The sequence below is a fragment of the Atractosteus spatula genome, chromosome 10, assembly GCF_055471065.1.
Source record: "Atractosteus spatula isolate fAtrSpa1 chromosome 10, fAtrSpa1.hap1, whole genome shotgun sequence".
In the NCBI taxonomy this organism is placed as follows: domain Eukaryota; kingdom Metazoa; phylum Chordata; class Actinopteri; order Semionotiformes; family Lepisosteidae; genus Atractosteus; species Atractosteus spatula.
Genome location: NC_142715.1, coordinates 30,450,183 through 30,474,967, shown reverse-complemented (window position 1 = coordinate 30,474,967; position 24,785 = coordinate 30,450,183). Strand labels below are relative to the sequence as shown.

Sequence of the window (24,785 nt, the reverse complement as noted above, 5' to 3'; positions counted from 1 at the left end):
CCTGCTGCTTGTGCAAAATCTTAGATTGGTTAAGAATATTTTATCAGTACCATGTGTGCACTCAGCAATATTTAACCAAAATATAAAAAAGCTATCTGCAGAAATACTTCCAAATAAGGTCCGATTCAAATGGAGTTTAACTCCATTTTTCTTTGGTATTTTTACCTTTTGCAGTAATATACTTTCACCAATGCAGGTCATCTGCAGTTGTAAAGTCCTGCAGCTCTTGCCAGCTGTGTGACGTGAGCTGTAGAGCTAGGAGTCTAGATTAAACACATGGCACAGACACAGTCCAGTATGCTCCCGATCACACGATGTGACCATGTTGATGCTCATTGTCTCTCCGGCCTGTCTGGGATCCAGTGTGTCTCCGGTCTCCGGTCTCTTTCCCAGAAGGCAGAATTCCAGAGTCTTTCCAGGAGGCGTTTTGAAAACATGGTGCAGATGCCAGGACGAGGATCATGGGAGTAACAACCAGACCCTCGTCTTGAGTCAGGAGAGCACATACTGGTCCAGGAGTTACAGAGCTGAGTTCAGGACACGGACACACACGGTCACACTTTACTGTAACTGTCTTGTCCTGATGCGTCCCGGGACAGCGATGAAGTCTGAAGTCTCACAGTGGTCCACTTCCTGAAAACAGAGTAAAGATTAACTTAGGGTCCAGTTGTACTTCTGAGCAACAGTCTGGATACTTTTTTTTCTTAAAGCACAAGAAAACAAGAACAGTTACAAAAGCCCTTCCAGTCTGTTTGGTAGTCAATGCCTAATGGATCTCATCCAGCTGTGTGTTGAGAGAAGCCACATGGCTTGGCAGCTTGTTCCACACCCCACCACTCTTTGTATAAACAAGTGCCTCCTAATTCTTTTAGTTCCTAGCAAGAAAACGATCATGGGAATATGGTCTATTAAAGACCTCCAACACCGGAACAGTGGATCAATGTTGTGAAAGATGTATATAATGGAAAAGATTACCTTTTCTCTTAGGTTACAAACAGAAAGGATTAGCAAATGCTGGCAAGACTGGATTGGGTTTGTGGCCCAGCTGAGACTTGATTCTGTTCTGTAAATGAGGATGAAACTGTTTTGTCTAGAACGTGGGTTATTTGTTGTGTTTTTGCTGATTGTATTTCTAGTTGTAACCTTCCTCCTATGCTGGCATAATGTAAATAGTTCATTATATAAAAAACAATATAATCAAAAAATGAAAGATGAAAGCTGTAAATTGTTTTACTTTGTATTTGTAAAATTCTTTCATTTTCAAATAAAATTTTTTAAAAAAGAAGTAGTCAGGGTATTGGCTTCAACAACATGGCTGGGCAGCTTGTTCCACACCCCCACCACCCTTTGTGTAAAGAAGCGACTCCTGTCCTGATTAGAGGACAGTTAACAAGTACTATCTGCGTGGTTAGTCACTGGGAATGATGCCAAATACCTGTACATTCCTCCTGCAGCTCTCTCTCTTTTCAGGGCTGATGCACGTTCCTGCACCTGTTCAGAAGGAGCAGAAACAGATCTGATCAGACTGTATTCTGACTGTGATGGTACTCCTATGAGAGACGGGAGGAGGTAATTACTGTGCAGGACTTTCACTGTACTGATCTCTGATGTGGGTTTCATACAGACATTCAAGTATCAAGTGTCACTGGAGACAAATCACTGATACCACTGCTATGTTTTGTAATGGTATATCAGTATATATAATCAATGTGCTTAGCAAATACTTGTCCAGGGTAACATGCAATCTATAACTGAGGTCTACAGCAGGTAAGTGCAGATAATAACCACGCAAGTTCGTCTCTAACCCTGTACAGAAGAGAGCTCACCACAGTCCGAGAGACACGTCTTTAACCCCGTACAGAAGAGAGCTCACTGCAGTCCGAGAGACATGTCTTTAACCCCGTACAGAAGAGAGCTCACTGCAGTCCGAGAGACATGTCTTTAACCCCGTACAGAAGAGAGCTCACTGCAGTCCGAGAGACATGTCTTTAACCCGTACAGAAGAGAGCTCACTGCAGTGCTCTGACAGTAGGGGACACTACCTCCCGGGCTCGTGAACTGTCCTGTCCGGTGGAAGAGGCCGAAGACGCAGCCGGACGTTATCAGGACAGAGAGAGGAGGCACCAGCAGCAGAGTGATGAAGCACGACTTCTCCAGCATAAAGGGAGACCGCGCCTGCCGATGGTCATCATCACACTGTCCACCTGGTGAAAACACAAGTGCGGTTACCACCACACGGGCAGAAGGAGACTTGGAGAACGGGTTGCTCCGAAATGGGATAACTTTGAAACAAAACAGGCTTCCCCACATCTCAGTTGCAGTATTTAATAAAGGAAACAATCGATCGTTGGATCTTCTGTCACCAGAGATCTATCCAGATGCTGTTACAGTGAGCAGTACAGTACGGACACGGAGGAGAAGAAAACACAGATTCGCTTCCACTAGTGTTGGGGTTTGGATGGAAAGACGGGAGAAATGGGCCTCCTGATCTCCGCAAATAAGCACGGGGAGTTTCACAGTTTTAGCTGCTCGAAAGGAGAATGTTTTAATTCATTAAATCAATACCCGCCCAGCTTGAGACAGAGCAGTCTGAGAAATGAGCCCGAGTTTGTACTTTTCTATTTTAATTGTCCATCATATTGTTCAGCGCTTTGGGATATTGTACGACATATTTTAATGTCATTGTTATTGACACTCTTCTTGGTCCTGTTCATTATGTGGATTACTAATCGGTAGTTAATTAGAAACACGATGTTGTGTTTTGGACGCTTTCTACTCCCTGAAACTCCGCAGGTCGTCGTGTGTCATTAAAGACAGAAACCGGAGGTGTTGAGAAAAGTTCTTTCCTGTAACTGGAGAGAAAGAGCTCCGCCGGCTGACCCCCACTCTCACTCGTTATTTCGCTATCTGACACCCGACAGCATCTAGAAAGAGGCTCCATACTCACCCGCACAGACGAGCCTGGTGCCGGTTCCGACAGCAACCCGGCCCTGCGCCTTCCCCGCGCAATAGAAGAGCCCCAGGTCTGTTCGCGACACGTTCCGGATCCTCAGGTCGATGGAGCCGGTGGACGGGTTCAGCGCCGGAGAGAAGCGGGAGTCGGACGCGTAGTTGAAGTTGACCGTCTCCGCCTGTCTCTTACTGGCCAGGAGCCCCAGAAACAGCGTCTCGTCGCGCTGGACGAACCACATCACCTCGTAGCCGAGCTGCAGGTCGCAGGGCAGGACCACCGTGTCCCCGAGTCCGACGGGTCTCACCGCGGCGCCAGTACCGGCTGCCTCCCGCACAGCGGTACCTGGAGAGACGCGGAGAGAAATCTATCCCTCTGCAGAGAAATCGCCTCTTGTGTAGGATTGCACAAGCTATCACGTTACGTGTACAGAACAACTCTAAATGAAGTGATTTACCTTGACTAATTAGTAGCCCCCATCGCTGGCTGATACAAGTTCAATAAACAAGTGAGTCAATTAATCAATAATTGTTTCAGCTGAGTCACTGCCAATCATTTTCACCGCGACTACATACAGATCGATATCGACCAAGATCTTCTATCACCTAATATGGCCTCTTCGCTAAAGTGCGACAGAGGTATCATTACAAATCAAGAGCACTGTTTTAAAAAGTGGTCGTTTCGCCCGTTAACGCTCTTTGATTATAAGAATCCGAAAAAATGGCAGAGGACAGCGAATATACATGACGATCACTGCTCCCAAACCGTCTTTGATGTTTGTAACCGCCGCAAACCCGGGACTAGACTGTTTTGACTTTTATCGGTTTTGCGCGTTTAAAGAGCTGGTTATTGTGCAGTCACCTCAGTGTCAGTTTAAGATCTTATTTCAGTATTTTGGTTGAGAAATACCTGCTCCCTGGGTCGGTAGCCGGGACATGAGTGCCACGAGAAGAAATGTCGAGATTTTAAAGCTTTCGAGTCCCGATACCGGCCTCTCTACTGTAGTTGACGGCGGAAACGGGCGTCAACTCCGCTTTGTAAAGTTACACTTAGTCAGGCAAGGAACGTTTAGCGGCGCCCCTCCGCTAAGGTGAGACTGAAATGCGTGTCTTCGACACACGAAGGCGTACTCACAGATGAAGAAGAGCAGATGAACTGTATCGTGTAGCCCGTTCATCTCAGCCGCTGTTAAGCCAGACTGACGAGGCGCTGGACTCCGGCGGGACTTCACGTCCGGTCACTGGACGTGAGACTTCACCGCTGCTCTCTGATGCCGGAGCTGACCCGCTGAGAGGTGTGGGCGTTTCTAAACTCAGTTCTGTCGTCATTTTAATAAGACCCCGGAGGGGGGGCTGGGGCCCTCCTGGATTCAATTCAGGACTGGGCGTGCTGTCTGTGTGGAGTTTGCATGTTCTCTTTGAGTTTGTGTCGGCTTCTTCTGGGTGCTCTGCTTTCCTCCCACAGTCGAAAGACATGCAGATGGGGGTAAATGGCTTCAGGACAAATTGGCCCTGGTATATGCGTTTCCTGTGATGGGAATGACTTCACTATGGGGTAGCACTGATATAAAACTAGCTTGAGATGAAGAGGCAGAACAGATCCCAGCCTGGGTCCATTTTTAATGGTGAGATTTCCTTTAACATGGGGGAGGGGGTCTTAGACTCACTCCCTGGACGGCTGGAATCAGTTACACAATTCAACTATTTATTTAATCAGACAGATTTCGGTACCCCTACAGTCACTTTCCTGAGGGGCACAGCAACTGAAAAAGGGACCTTTAAGCCCATTTTACATTATAATTATACAGTTAATTAAATAATTAGACCAGCTATGTGACCGAGAGCTCAACTGGGACAAAACCTGGAAGACACACCAGGAACTGAGAATGATGCCCCCGTATTAACACAGGGGTCCCCAAACCCCCCCCCCCACACACACAACACCTGCTTGTCATCTCCAGGGCTGACTGATGACTTTTAATTAGCTAATTGTAGCATTAACTAGGAGGCAGGTTACTATCACCGTCATTATTAAAAAAACAGGCAGCTTACTTTTCTTTACAAACGCCCTGGTGCAAATCTGAATATAATTGGTCACGCAGGCCGCTATTGGTTACAGAAACATAATAGAATGGTAAGTTAGCGTTGCCTCTCTGGAAATCCCATTGTATAGGGAAGAGCGCCACCTATCGGTTCTGTGCTCCAGCACCACTTACAGCAGAGACCTATAGAAGTGTGAGGAATTATTATCGTGAATTCAAAATGCAGCTTCATTTACAGTAAGTTTTTGGGTGCATATTATTAAAATAACAGAAGCACACGCTCTGAAAAAATAAAGGATAGCAGCCCAAACATAGACTGCCGGGAACTAATTCTGATTTTGTTTTTTCGGTTATCGATAATGACGGGGCCACTCGGATGAGATGCTTCTGAAAAGCACAGCATCTATTTTTAAACCCCACCGCACCGCGCGGACAGATCCCTGCTGTAGAGAGATCTAGTGTCCTATCCTAGCTAACGAGGTAAACGGGACAACCCGGATCTGTTGGAGAAGCGATGGTCCTGGAGGTTTTCCGTCTTCCTCCCGGAAAGAGCTGATTATATTTTCCCGACGCGACTGGAGACATTACAGATTGCAGACCACGGTTGGTGTTGTCCTGGCGTCTCTTGTAGGGTCTTTAGCAATAATCAGCGAAACAAAAAGGCTAGTCAAATTGAAAAGGCACGCCACCTTCCCATGAACTCACCCTTGTAGTAAATTATGCAACATGACGGCGTTTTTTTAAATCATTTCCCTACTCAGTGGCAATTTCACATTCACCCCTGAAGCAACAGGCCCAAAATAACATGATTCAGGAGTCAAGTTTAATTCGTACGAGCTTCGTCACGTGCTCACACTTTCAAGTCAAAATGGCTGCATTTTCAAAGAAATCCCACCAGGCGGCGCCCTGTTGAATCGCTGCCGTTTACAGGCGCAGCAAGGAGACATTTAACCCTCTGAGGAGGAAACAGTTGTGCGCGTACAATGCCAGCAGGCGAATTGATTTTATTTACCCTCCTAACCTGCTAAGCACACTATATTTCCCCCATGGTCCACCCGCCCTACCGCCCTGTCCATCCCAGAGGAGAAGACCCACCTTGATGTTTCTCACCCCGAGCGACTTCAGTTTCACACGCTAATTCCACTCCTTTACGCGGATCTAACGCCCATGAGCAAGGACGGCTTACGAACGGCAGGACACGCGGAAATCCCTCGTCTGGATCGGACTCAATTCTCTAAACGAAATCAAGCTTTTTTTATTTTACACTTTCAAGGAGTTCAAGTGATCTAAAACGTTTATTAGTCCTCCTCCAAGTGCAGTTTATAACAAGGCCCCAGCAGTGCGCGCCAGATGAACAAATTGAGAAGACCGGTAGCACTAGTTTTCCCAGTTATTTCTCATTGCTAAAAAAACCCCACTTCCAGATGCAATACGGACACTCGTTAATAGAAGAGCCATTTAATATGAAATTGTTTTAATAAGTTTTTATTTAAACACCAAAAACACAAAAAAGAGACACATATGACAGAATGCAATATATCTCCGTAATCACAATGTAACAAATCGTTGACAGACCTGCTAGTCTGATGAATACCGGTGTCTTTTTTAATGCTGCCGAGATAGTGATCAGTTTCACCACGTTTAGAGTTTTGTAAACTGTTCTCCCTTTTGAAAAATGTAATTACTTGCAGGGCCAGCCTGAGCTTTCTAGGGCCTCTAGGCAAGGTCTTGGAAGACTGCTATTGTCAGTTCCCAACACAGCCTTATTGTTCTATTAAGTTAAAAGGCTACACTTGTACTAAAACGCAACATGCCCATTAATATGACCACTATCACAACCCAGATCTACAGTGTACCCAGCAGTAAAATTAAAATGTGATAAAAAAAAACACTTGTCACAAGAAGACTTCATCCTGTCCTGAAGATCCAGTCCTTCCAAAACTTCACAGATTAGAGAGCCTGATTCACTTAATCTACAACTTCCTAGTCATGAATACCACAATACAATCACTCCTTCTCTTTCAGGATAATACATAATCTAAAATTTAATTCTTTTTGGATTCCATCACAACAGGATAAAGTTTGACAGTGCAAAAAAAGTAAGAAAAAAAGCAGCTTATATATTTGGCTGAAAAAATAAGGCGTTTGTAGGCTGATGTCAGTCTGTAAGAACACTACAGGAGAGAGTCACTAACAGCTCACAGCAATGAGACTCCTCTCACCATGACCTCTGAACTCAGTGCAGACCCTGCAGTGGACAGAGTCCCCAATCCATCTGTCTGTACCTTCCCTCAGCTCCCCGGCGACCCCCAACATACTGCACTGACTCTCCCCATCACCCCTGCAGTCTGTGTCCATTGTGTCCGTATTCTGTCTCCACAGTCACCTGGACACCAGGGACCTGAGGACTGATTCCATTCTGACTCCCAGGTTCCACATGTTGATCTGCTAGAGGACTGATTGCTGAGCTGCTGTCATTCTGGGCATCATCTTTCCTTGTCAGCTCATAGTCATTCTTGATCGTCGTCCTTGATCTCCTCAACCAGACCCACACTCCCAGGATCACCAGGATGCCTCCAGCAGCACCAGTGACACCAGTGATCACTCCGACAGGAGACCAGTGATGAGGAGGGTCTGATGTAGGAAACACAGAGGAGACAAAACACAGCTCATCATACCTTCAAGAAGACATGAGGAGTCTCTTCCGATAGAGATACTGACCAGCAGACACACCTGTGATCTCTCTGCACAGGACAAAGAACAGTAAAAACTCTTCTACGCTCGAGAATGTCCTGGGGTTAAAAACCTCACACTGAGAACAAGATGTCAAAGTTCAAAACAACACAAGCCTGTGGAGAATTTGGGGAGTTTTCCTGCATCTCAGTCCAGTCTCACCGTTTACAGCGGAACACTTGTCACCGACAGCTCTCCTTCTGCGTGATATACGCTGGTCCTGTTGTTTCATCTTGCCAAGTTCTTCATCTGAGAGCTATGAAGACAGAGTCACATTTACTCAACAGCTATTGAAGTATTTAATCCTCAGTACTGAGGGAGTGAACAACCCGTTAATGAGAGATTCACACAGGTGTCATGGCAGTATGAGACAGTTAAACTAGTCTTGAACCTGTAAGAAGTCAAACCTTGTCCAGCTGGACTGGAAGAGACTCCTTCCTCATTCACACTCCAGTTTTCTACAGTGTAAAAGCACAAGGGATGAGGAGCAGAAAAACACTCATGAGTTTGCGATGACTGATCTGATCTCTCACAGCAAGGAGAATATCCTGACACCCTCCTGACCCTGGGTTACAGATAACAGTGCAGCACCCCAAAACATAACACTTCCCCAGTACCCCAAAACAATCATCTTCGGCACACCAAAACATAATCCCACCTAGCACCCTAATATACAATCCTACTGCAGTACCCCATATCAATAAGGCTAAGTTGGATCTCTCGTCAGACACAAGCCTGATTTATCAGACCTTATATAGAACTGAAGTTCTGAAACACCTATAGCAAAGAAAAACCTAAGTCTTATATGCATTTCATTTCTGCATCATGGATCAACAACATATAGATTCTGTCATCCACGGTCGATTACTTGAGATTCTCACCTCCCACAGTGAGGGTCACAGTGCTGATAGTGTATCCCTAAAGGTCCCTCACTGTGTAGTTGCGCTGTTCAGCTGGAGTGAGGGAGCGCAGTATCAGAGAGCCGTCCCACACCGACACTCTGTCTCTGTACTGGGGGACACAGCTGGCTGTGCTGCTCTGGACAGAACACACTGAGGTCCAGTTTTCACCTCCTGCAGGATCAAACAGCACCTCCACTCGCTCTCCAGTGAACAGAGGGAGAGACAGACAGATTCCAGGCTGTCAGATGACAGTGTCTCTGTGAGCTGAAAGACAATCAGGACAGAGGATGATATAAGAACACACTCAGTCAAGAATATAGAGCCCTCTAGTGACCCTACTGTAGACCTGCACACCGCCCACAGTGAGGGCGAGGGGTTGGGGGTATCCCCAGCAGAGTCCTGGACTGTCTTTGTCAATCTAAAATAGGTGGATTAAGGGTTCTCTGAAATTGGATGGCACAGTGGCTTGCGTCACTGTCATGCACTTGTAGTATCCTCTCATGAGGCACCAGTAATGTAGGGGTTGTGCATTTACTGGGACAATTCTTAATTGTAGCAGTAAGTCACAAAATGATTCTTTTCATGGCATTAGAATCCAACCTTGCGGTATAACTCAAACAACGCACACACATGGGTACTAATACACAAGAATACATTTATTAATACATAAAATGTGCATATAAACATAACAGATCTTATCGAGAGGGTTAGCAGAATACAAAAGGTATATATTCAATCACGAAGAGTTACAAACCAAGAGGGACATACGCGCACTATATCATTCATTAAGACCGTTTCGTAAATTAACTTGGTTACAACTTCTACACTAGATACTCAAAACAAGTACATAACTCTTAGGAATTAAATTGATATCAACTGGTTGGGATAACAATTGAATTCTCGAGCTGTAATGCAGTGAAGTTGAATACTCATCCAATCTCTGGGGATTCAGATCTCTTGCGGGCACAAAGAAACAGCTGCAGGCTTGTTGCTGTCCAATCCGCGCTCTCTGGCTCGGTGCCAAGCAGTGGCCGTGCTGTTGCGGCTTGTAACGTGGTGGAGATCCTGTGATGCTCTGCGCTGCTCTCTGAAGACGGGCTAGTTAGTGTTGGCTTTAACTAGCGAAGTTTGTGCACAGGAGAAAAGTTACTGTGGGGGTCCCAGCAGGTCAGGAAGAGGACCGGTTCGTTCCTGATGAAGCGCTGGTTCTGAATACTGATTCAGCTGTCCACAGTTCCGACCTGTTCACGAGGCTTGCTGCTGGTGCTAACCTTGGGTGGATCCTTTGGTTACTCTCTGGCAACCTCCGCTCTCGACTCTTAGAACAAAGGAAAGTCCTGCACTCGGACACACTGGCCGTTACGTGGTGGTCCGGGCTGAGTCTGAGGATGCTCAGGTGGAGCCCTGAGGCTGAATGTCCAGGAGGCGTGCTGGGAATTGTGTTCCCTTCGGAACCGTCCTGCCCTGGAATTGTTCCACAGGCTCTCTGTGTTGCCTGTTTTTACCTGGAGGAACTGCAGGTTGTTCATTGGTTCAAAGTTTCATGGGCATCAGAGACCTACGTGGTATTACCACGCCTGCCAGTCCCTGATTGGTTGATCAAGATGAGATATGAGTCACTTACTCCTGACACTTAGGAATGCAGTCCAGATGTCCATCTGGCACTCCCTAGACAGATAGGCGCCAATGGATGACCATTGATCATGATAGCCAGGCTTAGCTAAGTGCATCCCCATTTTGGAGCTGTCCCTAATCAAAAGAAAACCTTAAATCAGCCTGCATGAATAACTTCTCTGTGGTTGCACCACAGAGATGAAAAGAGAGATGGGGCCTCATTTGGGAAAGCACAGCAATGCTTAATTCTGTCTTATTAACAAGCATTGCCGCTACACATTGTCTGCACACAATTCCTGGGGTGCTGTCTGTGTGGAGTTTGTATGTTCTGCACTTGTTTATGTGTGTTTCCTCCTGGTGCTCTGGTTTCCTCCCACAGTCCAAACACATGCTGGACGGGTTAACTGGTTCCTGGGAAAACTGGCCCTGATGTGAGTGTTGAACTGGTTACTTGCCCTGTACTGGGTAAAGAATTTAAAAATGGATGGATGGGTTACCGTAAAACTGCCTTTACTTCACAATTAACCACATGGGCATCGATGATTTGCAAGAGATGTACAACTAATCTTGTTTTCATCTTGGTTTGAAATTATTCTTCTACAACCTTGAACACTCCTGAGTAGTTGTTAAATTTCATGTCCTGATGCTGGGGTGACTGCAAGCCTGTCTGTCCAGGCCAGAGTCCGACTGCTGACAGCAAGAGTAACTGTACTGAGAGGCTTTCAAATGAAACAGCCACACTAGGAAACTCTAACGTCAGAGCTCTAACTGGGACTCGTAATCTAGATGTGAAAAACAATTCATTTAAACACATAACACTGACAAGTACTTTATAAGTTTATCAATGTCTGTGACCTGTGATAGTGAGTGGAACAACTCCAAGTCTTGTCACACGACTGTCTTTCCTCCTGTAATAACACCCATACAGTTGCTCATCAGAGAAGGTTGTGCTGCAGAGTCTCATGGAGAAATTCCCCTGTGAGACTCCCTCTTTGGAGATGTTAATCCTGAGCTCAAAGCCAGGGCCAGGGTAGACTGTTTCATGACTGAAAACCACCACGTTTCCTGACTCGTGTCTCCACAGAATATCGATCTGATCACTGGAGTTTCCAACAGCTGCTGTTCCATCGCAGGGCAAGACAACGCACTCCCCAAATCTCCCTGAGACTGGGGTATCTCCAGAGACTGGGCGAGAGAGGATGAAGAGGTTATCTCTAAATAAACATAATACAAGACACTTCATCTTTGTCGTAAAGTGTGCAGAGTTCAGGCAGATTACCTGTTTAGCTATTCAGCTGACACTGTGATTTGCTCAGACAGCTGGACATTAATAATAATATTAAATAGCTATAGCTCTTTTCTGGACACCCCACTCAGAGCTGTTTCCAGAGTGATGAAGCCAGTTCAGAGAGGGGGGTTATTAGGAGGCCATGATGGGTAAAGACCAGGGGGAAATTTAACCAGAGTAACACCCCTATTTTTTTGGGACCCTTATTGTTTCTAAGAGAAAATAAAATAAATGACTGACATGCCGTAAAAGAAAACCAAGTTTAACTGTGTTGACAGTGTATGCATCCTGCACGATGTCTTTGATTTAAAGCAATATTTTTTGTCATGCTGCCATCGTTAAGAATCACAGTGTTTCATGAGAAAATACTGTTGTTATTTAAAGTTGTTGGGTGTGTTGGAACTCCATTTTAATTGGTCTTATTAACATGACATCTGGAAAAATTAACTACTAAGCTTGGCATGTGTTACTCAACAAATACAGGACCTATAATCAAATTTAAAAACAAGTAGGTCTAAGCTTTACCGTCAACAATCAAGACAGAACATAAAACTGCATTCGAACTTAAAATATTGTATCGACCGCGGGTTTCGGTACGGAATGGAGCAGGCGTGGGACTCAGGGAATGGGGTTGAGCAACACATTTAATAACTCGAATCAGGAAAGGTACACACACAGGGACAGGGGTTACAGCGCTGCACCTACACTAACATACACACACATGAAGGGAAGAGACTGTAGCTGTAACTGGTGCTGTTCTCAGCCCGCCCTGCGTGGCGCTACATTGTAATACATGTTACATGTTTCACGTTCTTTATGGAATTTAAATACAATTTAAACCCCACCCCAAAAGTACTAAAAGAGGGAGTATTATTAAAACATTTGACTTATGAATATGAAATTTACCCAAGATGACTAATAAATTCATTACTGTATAAATAAATGTTCTTTTTTCGAATTTCCTCTTACATAGTACAACAAAATATCAAAATCCTTAATACAAAATCTTAGTATTCTATATTTCCAGAGAATTCCCATGACGTGAATTGAATGTGCTCTGTCTGGCGATCTCTGTCGCTAAGGTTGGCGCAAGAGGTAGACAGTTTAAGAAGCACTTAGTGATTAACGAGTGGGTCGGGTAGCACGTAGATTACGTTCTACTTTAGTTACGATAGGATTTGGGAAACACTCGTAAATTAACGATCGATCTTAAGAGCAAGTTTATGATGTTCTTAGCGCTACGATGCTTTCGGGAAACTCACCCCTGAATAGTCAGCTTTTGCTCATGGTAATCTCCACGTGTAAGTTACTGACTTTAAGATGGAAACAGAGGAGATCATATTAAATAGGGATGAGTATGAGGCTAAAAGCAGTCTCACACAGTGCGTGTAGCTTACTTATTTTTGTTTTTGTTTTTTAACCAAACTTGTAGTGTATCTTTTACATTTAGGCCAAATTTATAAAACATTTACCATAAACATTAAAAAGTAAATAAATCCCTCCGTCACTTTATTTAGCCCTTTGAGAAGGAGTTTACTGGTTAATTTGTAACTGAAGCCGGTGTCAGCGAGAGGCACAGATGAGGCTCTGTCTTCCTGTGTGCAGTCAGACAGAATCTAGTGAGTTTGTTGTCCTGGTTTGTGCTTCGCTCTGCTCTGAGCTCAACCGCCTAGTTTCCCTGCGGTCAGTGTGAGCCCTGCCTGAGCACAGACACCACAGAGAGCAGCCAAACTGCACAGCTCCTCTCTCTGTGCTCATAGTTCACACCCCTGAGCTACTGCAGGACCCTGAGTCTGGGGGTCTGTACTCTCTCAGCCACAAGCACTTCCTCCTACTTCAGAGGGACCAGATGAACAGCTCAGTCTGCTGTCACCCATTAGAAACTGCTCTTTCAGTTAGTGATTCTGCAGGTGACTATTCATTAGAACCATTAAACACTTTAAGCTGTGGTTTGATTTGAGGACGGCGCTGACAATCCTCAAATTCTGTGGACACAATATTACACAAGACATGTTCTGTTTGAAATCCTTTACACTTGTTGGAAGAACTGTAGTTTTTCAGTGTAGCTCACTGATCACAGCTGTGTCTTGAGAGAAGCCAGGGTATCGGCTTCAACAACAGGGCTGGGCAGCATGTTCCCCACCCCCACCCCCCTCTGTGTAAAGAAGAGCCTCCTGTCCTGACTGGAGGAGCTCACTCAGCTGTATCTTGAGAGGAGCCAGGTTTTCGGCTTCAACAACAGGGCGGGTCAGCTTGTTTTCCAGTGTTGCATGTGTAGGCACTGACAGAATCGGTAAACCCAAACAACGAAAATGAAAATACTGTGCTTTAATCAAGGTTGACGACCAACCCAGCTCGTCCAGACCTCGCTGCGAGACTGGACTGTCCTCCCTTGTCGTCCTGCTGGTGACTCTCCCCCTCTACCCTGCTGTCCTCCGGCTGCGTCTCCTGTCTCTTCCACAGAGCAGGTCAGTGCGTGGCTGTGGTCCTCAGGACACGGTAATCAGGGAATAGGTCCGTCAGTGCAATGTGTAAGAGTGTAACAGGTTAGACTCACAGCTGATGCCGGTCAGGTGACATTTACAGAAGCAGGGCCTGCGCTGTAAACAGTTCAAACAAAGGACGATTAGAAGAATTCCTGTTTTAAAATCTCATTGCCACAATTGTATTATGAAGATGATAATCTTGTGGGTGTTTAAGCCTCCTATTTAAAATGAGATGGCACTCTGCATTCCAGAAATATATTTCACAATACAGTTACATAAGAGGAGAATCCATCAGGTGGCACAGTTCTTATATTTATTTATATTGGGGTTTTATGCACATTGCATACATGGACAAATATTCTATACACAGTACAGTATGTTTCAAACTGAGAGGTGATCAGTGCTGCTGCTTTCGTTGAGTTCGAGTTCGTGGGTCCATTTGAGGGTGCAGAGCAGAGAGAGCACAGCCCACTGAGTACAGGTCTGAGCTCAGAGCTCTTCCAGAGAGCTAGTTATCTTCGAGCAGTGACGAAGCCTGCATTCGCATACTGGTCTTCTTCCTGGAAACAGGTAAAGAAATACAAATCAGAACATAAGTTACAAACGGGAGGTCTTCATTCAGCCCAGGTAGCGCTGGTGGTTAGCAGGTCATTGATCTGAGGATCTCACCCAGCTGTGTCCTGAGAGAAGCTTCAACAACATGGCTGGGCAGCTTGTTCCACACTCCCACCACCCTCTGTGTAAAGAAGCACCTCCTGTCCTGACTGGAGGAGCTCATCCAGCTGTGTCTTGAGAGAAGCTTCAACAACATGGCTGGGCAGCTTGTTCCCCACCCCCACCAACCTTTGTGTAAAGAAGCAGCTCCTGTCCTCAGTTATACATGTACGTCCATGCTTTTTGTCAGTAACCACAGGCTGAAATCTTGAGTCTTGGAGGAGACTGCGATGTTTACACTTGTTTACATTTGTCCACACTTTTTTTTACCTACTTATCAATCATGTTTGGGAAGAAATGCGACAGGAAACATTTTCTCTTCCTGCTAGCCACCATCAACCCAACTGCAAAACTAAAACACTCCATAGTCCTTCAAAGAGGTATTTTTTTTTAAAAAAAGGTTGTTTCCAATACTTATACAATACAGGGTCACAGGGGGGAGCTGGGGTCTATCCCAGCATGCAACACGCACAAGACAGGAGTCTTGACAGCATTACTTCTCAAAACCTGCAGTGGGGAGATGCTTCACAGTTACAATAGTTTCTAGATTCGAGGAGACCTACAACTGCCTTATTAAAGGAGCTATTATACCTGCACACGACTCTGCTTTTTCGCTGGGGTCGGACTAGACTGGCCATTTTCTGCACCTGTTCAGAAAAAAAACACCTGTTTTGGTGAATTGATCATCGCAGGACACAAAGGCATTGAGATTTACGTAAAGTTCTGCTATACCGCTTGAACTTGACCTCTGTTGGTTTAAATGGTATTTCACTGTAAGGCAGACTTGCTGAAAGGCATCTTAAGCCACTTCTTGTCAACATCTGAACTGAAGGTTCATAGTTTTATAACCAGATTGCTTTGTAAGACTTTTTACAGCAGCATTAATGTTTAAATGACACTTACTCGTGATTGTCTTTGGTCAATAATAGTTTGATTTTAGTCATTGTGTATGACTATTATACAGCTCTTTGATTTAAAAAAAATAAACCTTATAATAGTAATAATTGTGTTCCGAAAAAGTTGAGATTCTGTCTGATCGCTGTTCTTGCAGTTACAGAGCAGGCTGAGAGTATAAAGACTCGATGACCTGTTCTTTGCTGGAAGAGACAGAAGACGCAGCCGGAGGACAGCAGGGCAGAGAGAGGGAGTGTCACCAGCAGGACGATGAGGCAGGACAGTCCAGTCTAGGGCGGTGTAATGACAGTGAACAGGTGAAAGGGAAGAGTCAGGGGTGGGAAAGAGTTTGTCACAAAGGCAGAACTGCCAGCCTGCGGTGATAGAGTCTCCGAGAGGGGAGACAAGTATTCAAGCAGAACATCCTCTTCGCCATTAGAGCTCAATCTAATCCAATTCAAGAGCCCCCGTCTCTCAGCTGTTTTTGCTTGTTCAGTCCGTATCCTAGCATGGACAGCAGGCACGCAGCCAGGACAGTGATCCCAGAGGCCAGTGCTATCTTGTGCCACTGGGACGTCCCATCTCCAGCACTGCAGAGTCCTGCAATAACAGCACCGACGCACTGCGTAAGGAACAGAACACTGCAGACATGCCCTGACCCCTGCAGAAGAGTACAGTACAATATGCTGGAGCTTCTTAGTGTCTCACAGTGTGTGTGATATAGTATAATACACACTGATCTGCTCCTCTATCACCCCAGAGTGTGATATAGTATAATACACACTGATCTCCTCCTCTATCACCTCAGTGTGTGATACAGTATAATACACACTGATCTGCTCCAGTCTCACCCCAGTGTGTGATACAGTATAATACACATTGATCTGCTCCAGACTCACCCCAGTATGTGATACAGTGTAATAATCACTGATCTGCTCCAGATTCACCCCAGTGTGTGATACAGTGTAATAATCACTGATCTGCTCCAGTCTCACCCCAGTGTGTGATATAGTATAATACACATTGATCTGCTCCAGTCTCACCCCAGTGTGTGATACAGTATAATACACAATGATCTGCTCCAGACTCACCCCAGTGTGTGATACAGTATAATACACACTGATCTGCTCCAGACTCACCCCAGTGTGTGATACAGTATAATACACACTGATCTGCTCCAGACTCTTACCCCAGGTCAGTGTGACGCTGTAGTTGGAGCTGTGATGAGTGACAGTACACTTGTATTCCTCGATCTCACTCTCTCTGATCTCCACACTCTTCCTCAGCTGATAGGTGGCGTCTCCGTTGGGTCTGAGCCCACTGGACCACATGTCCTGTCCCTCGGTCTCTCCAGCCCTGGACAGACTGACCTCTATGACTCCAGGACTGAAGCCAGTGACCAGACAGGACAGAGAACAGTTCTGTGTGTCTCCCTGATGCTTGGAAGAGACAAACACCTGAGGAGAGACTGAGAGGGAGACCAGAAGCAATGTTAACGCACTGAGAATTAGTGTGGACACTGTGCAAGGCGAGGTGACATCAATGCACAGACAACTTCTTGTGTGGCTCCTTTCTGTAAACCTTTACAACCACAACATCATTGTCATTATTAGACAATTATACAAATCAAATCATTATTTGACAATTATTACAAATCATTATCTCTTTGTCTGTTGGAGATCACACATTGTATTATTATTATTGAGACAGGCTCACTGTTCTTCAAGCTGGGACAGGAGATCACACACTGTATTATTATTATTGATTGACAGGCTCACTGTTCCTCAGGCTGGGACAGGAGGTCACACACTGTATTATTATTATTGAGAGACAGGCTCACTGTCTGTTCCTCAGGCTGGGAAAGGAGATCACACACTGTATTATTAGTGAGAGACAGGCTCACTGTCTGTTCCTCAGGCTGGGACAGGAGATCACACACTGGATTATTATTATTGAGAGACAGGCTCACTGTCTGTTCCTCAGACTGGGACAGGAGATCACACACTGTATTATTATTATTGAGAGACAGGCTCACTGTCTGTTCCTCAGGCTGGGACAGGAGATCACATACTGTGTTATTATTATTGAGAGGCAGGCTCACTGTCTGTTCCTCAGGCTGGGAAAGGAGATCACACACTGGATTATTATTGAGAGACAGGCTCACTGTCTGTTCCTCAGGCTGGGACAGGAGATCACACACTGTATTATTATTATTGAGAGACAGGCTCACTGTCTGTTCCTCAGGCTGGGACAGGAGATCACACACTGGATTATTATTATTGAGAAACAGACTCACTATTCCTCAGGCTGGGACAGGAGATCACACACTGGATTATTATTATTGAGAGACAGGCTCACTGTCTGTTCCTCAGGCTGGGACAGGAGATCACACACTGTATTATTATTATTATTGAGAGACAGGCTCACTGTCTGTTCCTCAGGCTGGGACAGGAGCTCACACACTGTATTATTATTATTGAGAGACAGGCTTACTGTCTGTTCCTCAGGCTGGGACAGGAGGTCACACACTGTATTACTAGTATTGAGAGACAGGCTCACTGTCTGTTCCTCAGGCTGGGACAGGAGATCACACACTGTATTATTATTATTGAGAGACAGGCTCACTGTCTGTTCCTCAGGCTGGGACAGGAGATCACACACTGTATTATTATTACTGAGAGACAGGCTCACTGTCTGTTCCTCAGGCTGAGACAGGAGATCACACACTGTGTTATTATTATTGAGAGACAGGCTCACTGTCTGTTTCTTAGGCTGGAAAAGGAGATCACACACTGTATTATTATTATTGACAGACACGCTCACCGTCTGTTCCTCAAGGTGGGACAGGAGGTCACACACGGTATTATTATTATTGACAGACAGGCTCACTGTCTGTTTCTCAGGCTGGGAGAGGAGATCACACTAGGACTGTAGTACTGCAGACACGTCCTGTTCACACAGAATCACACAGCATTCACATTCACACAGACACAGATGCATACTCATACACGAGCCAGTTTCCCATAAGCCAATTTACCCACCAGGGAGGAAACCCACACAAACATGAGGTGAACATGCAAACTCCACACAGACAGCACCCCAGAAACTGCACTGTGCCACCCACTCCTCTGCACATGGGGGTATGTTTTTACAAAACTCCTTGTACAGAGCTTCTAGGGGCATTTGTCTCCTATTGTATCTGATATCTCTCTGTCTCACCTGTGTGGTTCTTGTCTATTTCTCTGAACTCCAGGAATCTCTTCAGTGTTTCCATACAGTCAATCTCCAGGAAGAATCTTGTATACTGGTTTTTAACCCTGTTCTGGTTCCAGTCCCTCTGAGTGTCCTTTGCCTGTAGGGAACTTGCTCTCCAGATCATATTGTCCACCTCAAAGGACAGGAAGTCTTTTCCATTGAAGCCGTAGTGATCAAACAGAGCCACACTCCCATCATCCCCCAGTCTACAGCCTCGACACCTCTGAAGCACATCTGGAGAGAGAGACCAAGACACTGTCACACACACAGAGAGAGCGGGGACAGTGACACACACAAACAGAGACAGAGGACACTGTCACACACACACAGAGAGTGGGGACTATCACACACACACAGAGAGAGCGGGGACACTGACACACACACAGAGACTAACACTACAGACGCACACTCCCATTATCCCCCAGATCACAGCACATCTGAAGAGAGAGAGAGACCGAGGACAGTGACACACACACACAGAGAGACAGAGGACACTGTCACACACGTGCGCGCACACACACACACACACACACACAGAGGACAGAGGACAGAGGACAGTGCGGAAGGCTGACTGACCTTTCCCCATGTTGCTCCATGTTGCTGATGGATGCACCAGTCCATCACAGGACACACACACACCCTGGACAGGACACCAGTCCATCACAAGACACACACACACACCCTGGACAGGACACCAGTACATCACAGAACACACACACAACAGGGCCAGTTTTCCCAGAAGCCAATTAACCCACCAGCATGTTCTTGGACTGTGCCAGGGAAAACCATGGAAACACATGGGGAGAACATGCAAACTCCCCACAGACAGCAGCCCCAGGTCTGGAATTGAACCTGGGGTGCCAGAACTGTGAGTCAGCAGTGCTGACCTACTGCGCCCCACTGTGCTGCCCTCCTCTGTGAAGTCCAAGATGACAGCAATGGAGACGAGCTCCTCTTTTTTTTGGAGGGGACGCGAGTGTGACCCCACCCTCTCTGATCAAGGCTCCAGAGAGCAGACCCAGAAGGTTCCCCATCAGAGCTGCTCCAGCGTCGACACTCACCTTCTTCGACAGACGGTATCAGGAAGACTCCCAACACGATGAAGAAACTCCACATTGGAGAAATGGGCTGAGAAACAAACAAAAAACAATATTGAGCTGGATTAGAATGTAATATGACCCTGATTATCATATAATCTGAATTGGATCTGGATGTAAACTGAATGGGATTAGAATGTAATCTAAACTGTCTTGGGTTTCATCCAAAGTGAATGAAGATACACCGTGAACTGGGTGAGGATGATGTACCGTACGGACTACAAACTGACATCAGGATGTAATTTTATCTGGAACAGGTTTAATATCCGATGCCTGACTCTTTGCATGTTATGTTTAAAGGGGAGCATCCCATAAAATCCCATAGACACTAGTCCATCACAAGACACACACACACACCCTGGACAGGACACTACTCCATCACAGGACACACACACACAGACTCACACACCCTGGACAGGACACCAGTCCATTACAGGACACACACACACACTCACACACCCTGGACAGGACACCAGACCATCACAGGACACACAAACACTCACACACCCTGGACAGGACACCAGTCCATCACAGGACACACACACACTCATACACCCTGGACAGGACACCAGACCATCACAGGACACACTCACACTCACACACCGTGGACAGGACACCAGTCCATCACAGGACACACACACACTCACACACTCTGGACAGGACACCAGACCATCACAGGACACACTCACACACCCTGGACAGGACACCAGTCCATCACAGGACACACACACACTCACACACCCTGGACAGGACACCAGACCATCACAGGACACACTCACACTCACACACCGTGGACAGGACACCAGTCCATCACAGGACACACAAACACTCACACACCCTGGACAGGACACCAGTCCATCACAGGACACACACACACTCACACACCCTGGACAGGACACCAGACCATCACAGGACACACTCACACTCACACACCGTGGACAGGACACCAGTCCATCACAGGACACACACACACTCACACACCCTGGACAGGACACTAGTCCATCACAGGACACACGCACACTCACACACCCTGGACAGGACACTAGTCCATCACAGGACACGCGCACACACACACACACACCCTGGACAGGACACTAGTCCATCACAGGACACACACACACTCACACACCGTGGACAGGACACCAGTCCATCACAGGACACACACACACACCCTGTACAGGACACCAGAGCATCACAGGACAGAGACGGACACGAATACTCTCAATCAGACCAGGTCCAATTTTCCCCACAAGCCAGTTAACCCAGCAGTGTGTCTCTTATCTCCCAACTCTACACAGACAGGAGGAGCATGTGGCTGCAGTTATAAGGACTCTAGTCTTGCAGCTATAAAAGACACGTTCACTGTCAAACACGATTCAGTGTGAAGGTTTCCGAAAGTCCAAAATGCAGACCTTCCCGGGGAAAATGTCCATTTTATCTCAACGCTCAGGAAGGCGATACAGTTTTATTGACGCAGTACTGCAAACAGCAGTTCAGGCTTTTCCTGTGTTACAGGGTGGAGGACATCATGTAACTGCGTAACATCACATCGTTATAAATCATTAGAGCAGACTGAAGTTTATCCGCACGATAGCTGTCGACGCGTCTCGCTTTAGTAGATGGGGCGTAACTCGTGCGGTTGTACGTGAAACTCGCAGCTGGGGTAGTGTAACAGGCCACCGAGAGCAGCAGGGAATCGTAACTAGTACCAAACGGACTTTCAGCTTCACAAAATAAGTCATATGACTGCAGTGATTTTTGCCGGCTCTTATTTCAGATATCAGGCCCAATGTCAGCACTGACTCAATAGTGAGGGTCGGCTGTTACAGGGATCGAAGTCCAGCGATCTGTGAAATTGGGGCGTTTTTTATGAACTACCACAGGAATAACATGGGCTAGGTCAGGCACACACCGCTGGCCATGATCCTGATAAAGCAAGCCTGCCACCTACAGACCTGAAACAGGGATGTAGGAGCCTGTGATGGACTGGTGTCCTGTCCTGTCCAGTGTGTGTGTGTCCTGTGATGGACTGGTGTCCTGTCCAGTGTGTGCGTGTGCGTGTGCGTGTGTCCTGTGATAGACTGGTACACCAGTGTGTACCAGTGTGTATGTGTCCTCTGATGGACTGGTGTCCTGTCCAGTGTGTGTGTGTGTGTGTGTGTGTGTGTGTGTCCTGTGATGGACTGGTGTCATGTCCAGGGTGTGTGAGTTTATCTGTGTGTCCTGTGATGGACTGGTGTCCTGTCCAGTGTGTGTGTCCTGTGATGGACTGCTGTCCTGTCCAGGGTGTGTCCAGGGTGTGTGAGTGTATCTGTGTGTCCTGTGATGGACTGGTGTCCTGTCCAGGGGGTGTGAGTGTGTGTCCTGTGATGGACTGTTGTCCTGTCCAGGGGGTGTCAGTGTGTGTCCTGTGATGGACTGCAACCTACAGACCAGAAACAGGGATGAAGGAGCCAGCAAAGAAAACTGGGAAGACTTCCAGCAGGGCTGTGCATGAGCACAACTCAACAATCGCCTTCCACTCTGCGTCCACTGCCACAGCCAAGTGTGAACAGCCTGGGAGAGCCCCATGGACACCAGTGTGTCTGTGTGTGCAAGACTGGGATCCACGCTCATGACTCGACTGGCTCCTTCGCTCTGTGCCCACGTCAAGCCACGTCTGGGGTCACCCAGACTCACAGAGAAGCCTACCAGCGCCAGAGATCAGTCCATAGATCAGCGTCAGTCCAAACGTGTTCCCCGTTCCTGTTGTCCTGAGAGTCATCTCCTCTACCACACCAGCAGTCCGCCCAAGAAAACCTGCAAAGGAAAAAGTAACAGGTTTATTCCCTGCTGAAAAAAGAAGAAAGAAAATGCAGCCTTCTTCTGGTGTGGAGGGTGTAAATATATTATTTCCCCAGTAACGCGCTTATTGTAAACACTATGCTCTACCGAAGTGCTTTTCGTGAAATTCGTTAACACCATTTGGACTTGTGCACTCGTGTTAGTTATTATTTTGTAAATATATAAGAGATTATGCCGGGTGTTCTTTGTTAAGTGCACACACGTGTGAAACCGACAACTACTTCAAGGTACGTCTGAGGACTTCCTGGTGGCTTCTCTCAATACATTAACAGTATATTACAATCAGACTCTTACTTCGGTGCTTCATTCAATAAAATCAATTTCAACTGGAAAGCATCTTTCGTTTTGGGGATTTGAGTGGGGGAACATTTCTCATTTCTGTTTAGCAAAAAGACTGACGTTTTGCGCAGTAGTAGGGCAATTAATTTAAGTCTGATCTATTAGTTACAAAGGCCCAATGCAGTATTTATATTAGCAGAAATAAACAGGAATGGCAAAACCCACAGTACAACTGACATGTTCTACATATTACAGCGAGTTAAAATTCACACATCGGGTCCAGTTGGACGAGTATTTGCATATAATGAACAAAAGGCAACGTGCAGGTTACAGGAATTGTAAGACAGGAATTCACCAACATCGGCTTTCCTCTAGCTGGAAACTTACAGAAGGGCTGCGGAATATTTTAGGAGCGGTCGGACAATTGTGGATCTGTATTATATTTCTAACCCGATCCCCTGTCTTCTGGGAATACATTAAAAGGAGATAATTAAAAATCCGGTTCGGTGACCGTTTTCATCGTTTCTGGGTTCCTGTTGTAATTGTAATTTTGCATCCAACAAGAGAATTTAAAATGGTCTTTACAGGTTCAGCCTCGCCTTTGCCCGCTGGTTTTAAGGTTTTAAATTCTGGCACGGCGCGGGTTAATATAAACTGTTATTTTTCATCGTTTCCTGAAACTTTTCCACTGTCCGTCCGGTGCCCTGCTGAAGTCTATGGGCTGCGCATGCGCTTTGCATTTCTTCTTACTCTGTAAGGAGCGACTCGTTAAAAAAAAACTTTTCACAACATTTCACAAAGTACACGATGCCAAATATCCCGATGTGACACTGATTTTTAAATCGCAACACCTTATTTCCGTTATTAGGGTGGTGCTAATTAAGTTGTGGTTAAAGTACGGCTATTTTGTACTTTAATTCTACATACGCAATTGTTTTTCCAAACTGAAAGTAAAAGTTTGGCTAGCTTCCGCTGTTTAACACAGAACTACTCCGAAGGAAAAAACAACAGCGTATATTTAACGCCAGTCTGTCATACTTCTACCCACCCCCCCAAATGTAAAGCAAACGCTGTACATGTGAAAATATTCACTTTTTCCATGTTCGTTTAGAAGAAAAGACTAGATGAGAGAGTCGTCATTCGGGCCATCCTGTTTGGCAGTTAGTAGCTATTTGATCCTAATATATCACCCAGTTGTATCCAGAAGCCAGGATATCGGCTACAACAACTGGAATTTGCAGCTTTTTTGCACGCCCCTACCACCCTTTGTGTAAAGCAGCGCCTCCCGATATCAGTACTAAACGCGCTGCCCTGTAGTTTCCCTTTGTTGGCGACACATATTTAGTCAGGAAATACCTATTTATAGAGAAAAACAGCTCACAAACCTCACTTCATTGCAACTTCATCCCCGTAAGCCGACAGCTACCGCCTAGAAAGAAAACTTGAAGGCTGTCCTGAAAGCTTTCAACTTTAATTGAAAACCGAAGGCTGTCACCGATGCTCGTCTGTAACCGGAAACCATCCTCCATCCAGCTGCTGGCGCCCCCTAGGATCCAGCTGTGAAACTGCAGCGAGTGACACTGTTGAAAGTGGCTAATTCAATCCAGGGCGAGTTCATTTTCAAAAACTGGAATTCAGTCTTAAATCGTTCTTACCAGGACATAATCGGCTACATTATTGTATTGTTT

General features: G+C 46.0%; 2 protein-coding genes across 2 annotated transcripts; both read right to left on the bottom strand.

Annotated features, from left to right (window-relative positions):
• Positions 1 to 561: 561 nt before the first annotated feature.
• Positions 562 to 4,127, bottom strand: LOC148827893 (uncharacterized). The gene is made up of 5 exons (XM_088926401.1): positions 4,085 to 4,127; positions 2,948 to 3,295; positions 2,043 to 2,204; positions 1,436 to 1,491; positions 562 to 633 (listed from the first exon to the last, which is right to left on the bottom strand). The coding sequence occupies exons 1-5, from the start codon at positions 4,125 to 4,127 to the stop codon at positions 562 to 564; spliced, it is 681 nt and encodes a 226-aa protein (XP_088782527.1).
• A 10,182-nt stretch (positions 4,128 to 14,309) lies between these two features.
• LOC148827892 (major histocompatibility complex class I-related protein 1-like) lies at positions 14,310 to 24,635 on the bottom strand. Its single transcript, XM_088926400.1, has 8 exons — positions 24,483 to 24,635; positions 22,666 to 22,773; positions 19,939 to 20,005; positions 18,842 to 19,111; positions 16,812 to 17,090; positions 15,816 to 16,222; positions 15,320 to 15,375; positions 14,310 to 14,574 (listed from the first exon to the last, which is right to left on the bottom strand). The coding sequence occupies exons 3-6, from the start codon at positions 19,991 to 19,993 to the stop codon at positions 16,080 to 16,082; spliced, it is 747 nt and encodes a 248-aa protein (XP_088782526.1). The 5' UTR covers positions 19,994 to 20,005; positions 22,666 to 22,773; positions 24,483 to 24,635; the 3' UTR covers positions 14,310 to 14,574; positions 15,320 to 15,375; positions 15,816 to 16,079.
• Positions 24,636 to 24,785: the final 150 nt, after the last annotated feature.

What these genes read in the sequence shown, in the direction of transcription:
- LOC148827892 (XM_088926400.1), bottom strand. Translation starts at nt 19,993, where the DNA reads ATGTGGAGTTTCTTCATCGTGTTGGGAGTCTTCCTGATACCGTCTGTC. An exon ending in AATAGACAAGAACCACACAG is followed by an intron (nt 17,091 to 18,841) that starts GTGAGACAGAGA and finishes TCTCCCTCTCAG; the next exon opens with TCTCTCCTCAGGTGTTTGTC. An exon ending in CAGCGTCACACTGACCTGGG is followed by an intron (nt 16,223 to 16,811) that starts GTAAGAGTCTGG and finishes CTGTTATTGCAG; the next exon opens with GACTCTGCAGTGCTGGAGAT.
- LOC148827893 (XM_088926401.1), bottom strand. Translation starts at nt 4,127, where the DNA reads ATGAACGGGCTACACGATACAGTTCATCTGCTCTTCTTCATCT. An exon ending in CACCAGGCTCGTCTGTGCGG is followed by an intron (nt 2,205 to 2,947) that starts GTGAGTATGGAG and finishes TGTTTTCACCAG; the next exon opens with GTGGACAGTGTGATGATGAC. An exon ending in ACAGTTCACGAGCCCGGGAG is followed by an intron (nt 1,492 to 2,042) that starts GTAGTGTCCCCT and finishes CCTTCTGAACAG; the next exon opens with GTGCAGGAACGTGCATCAGC.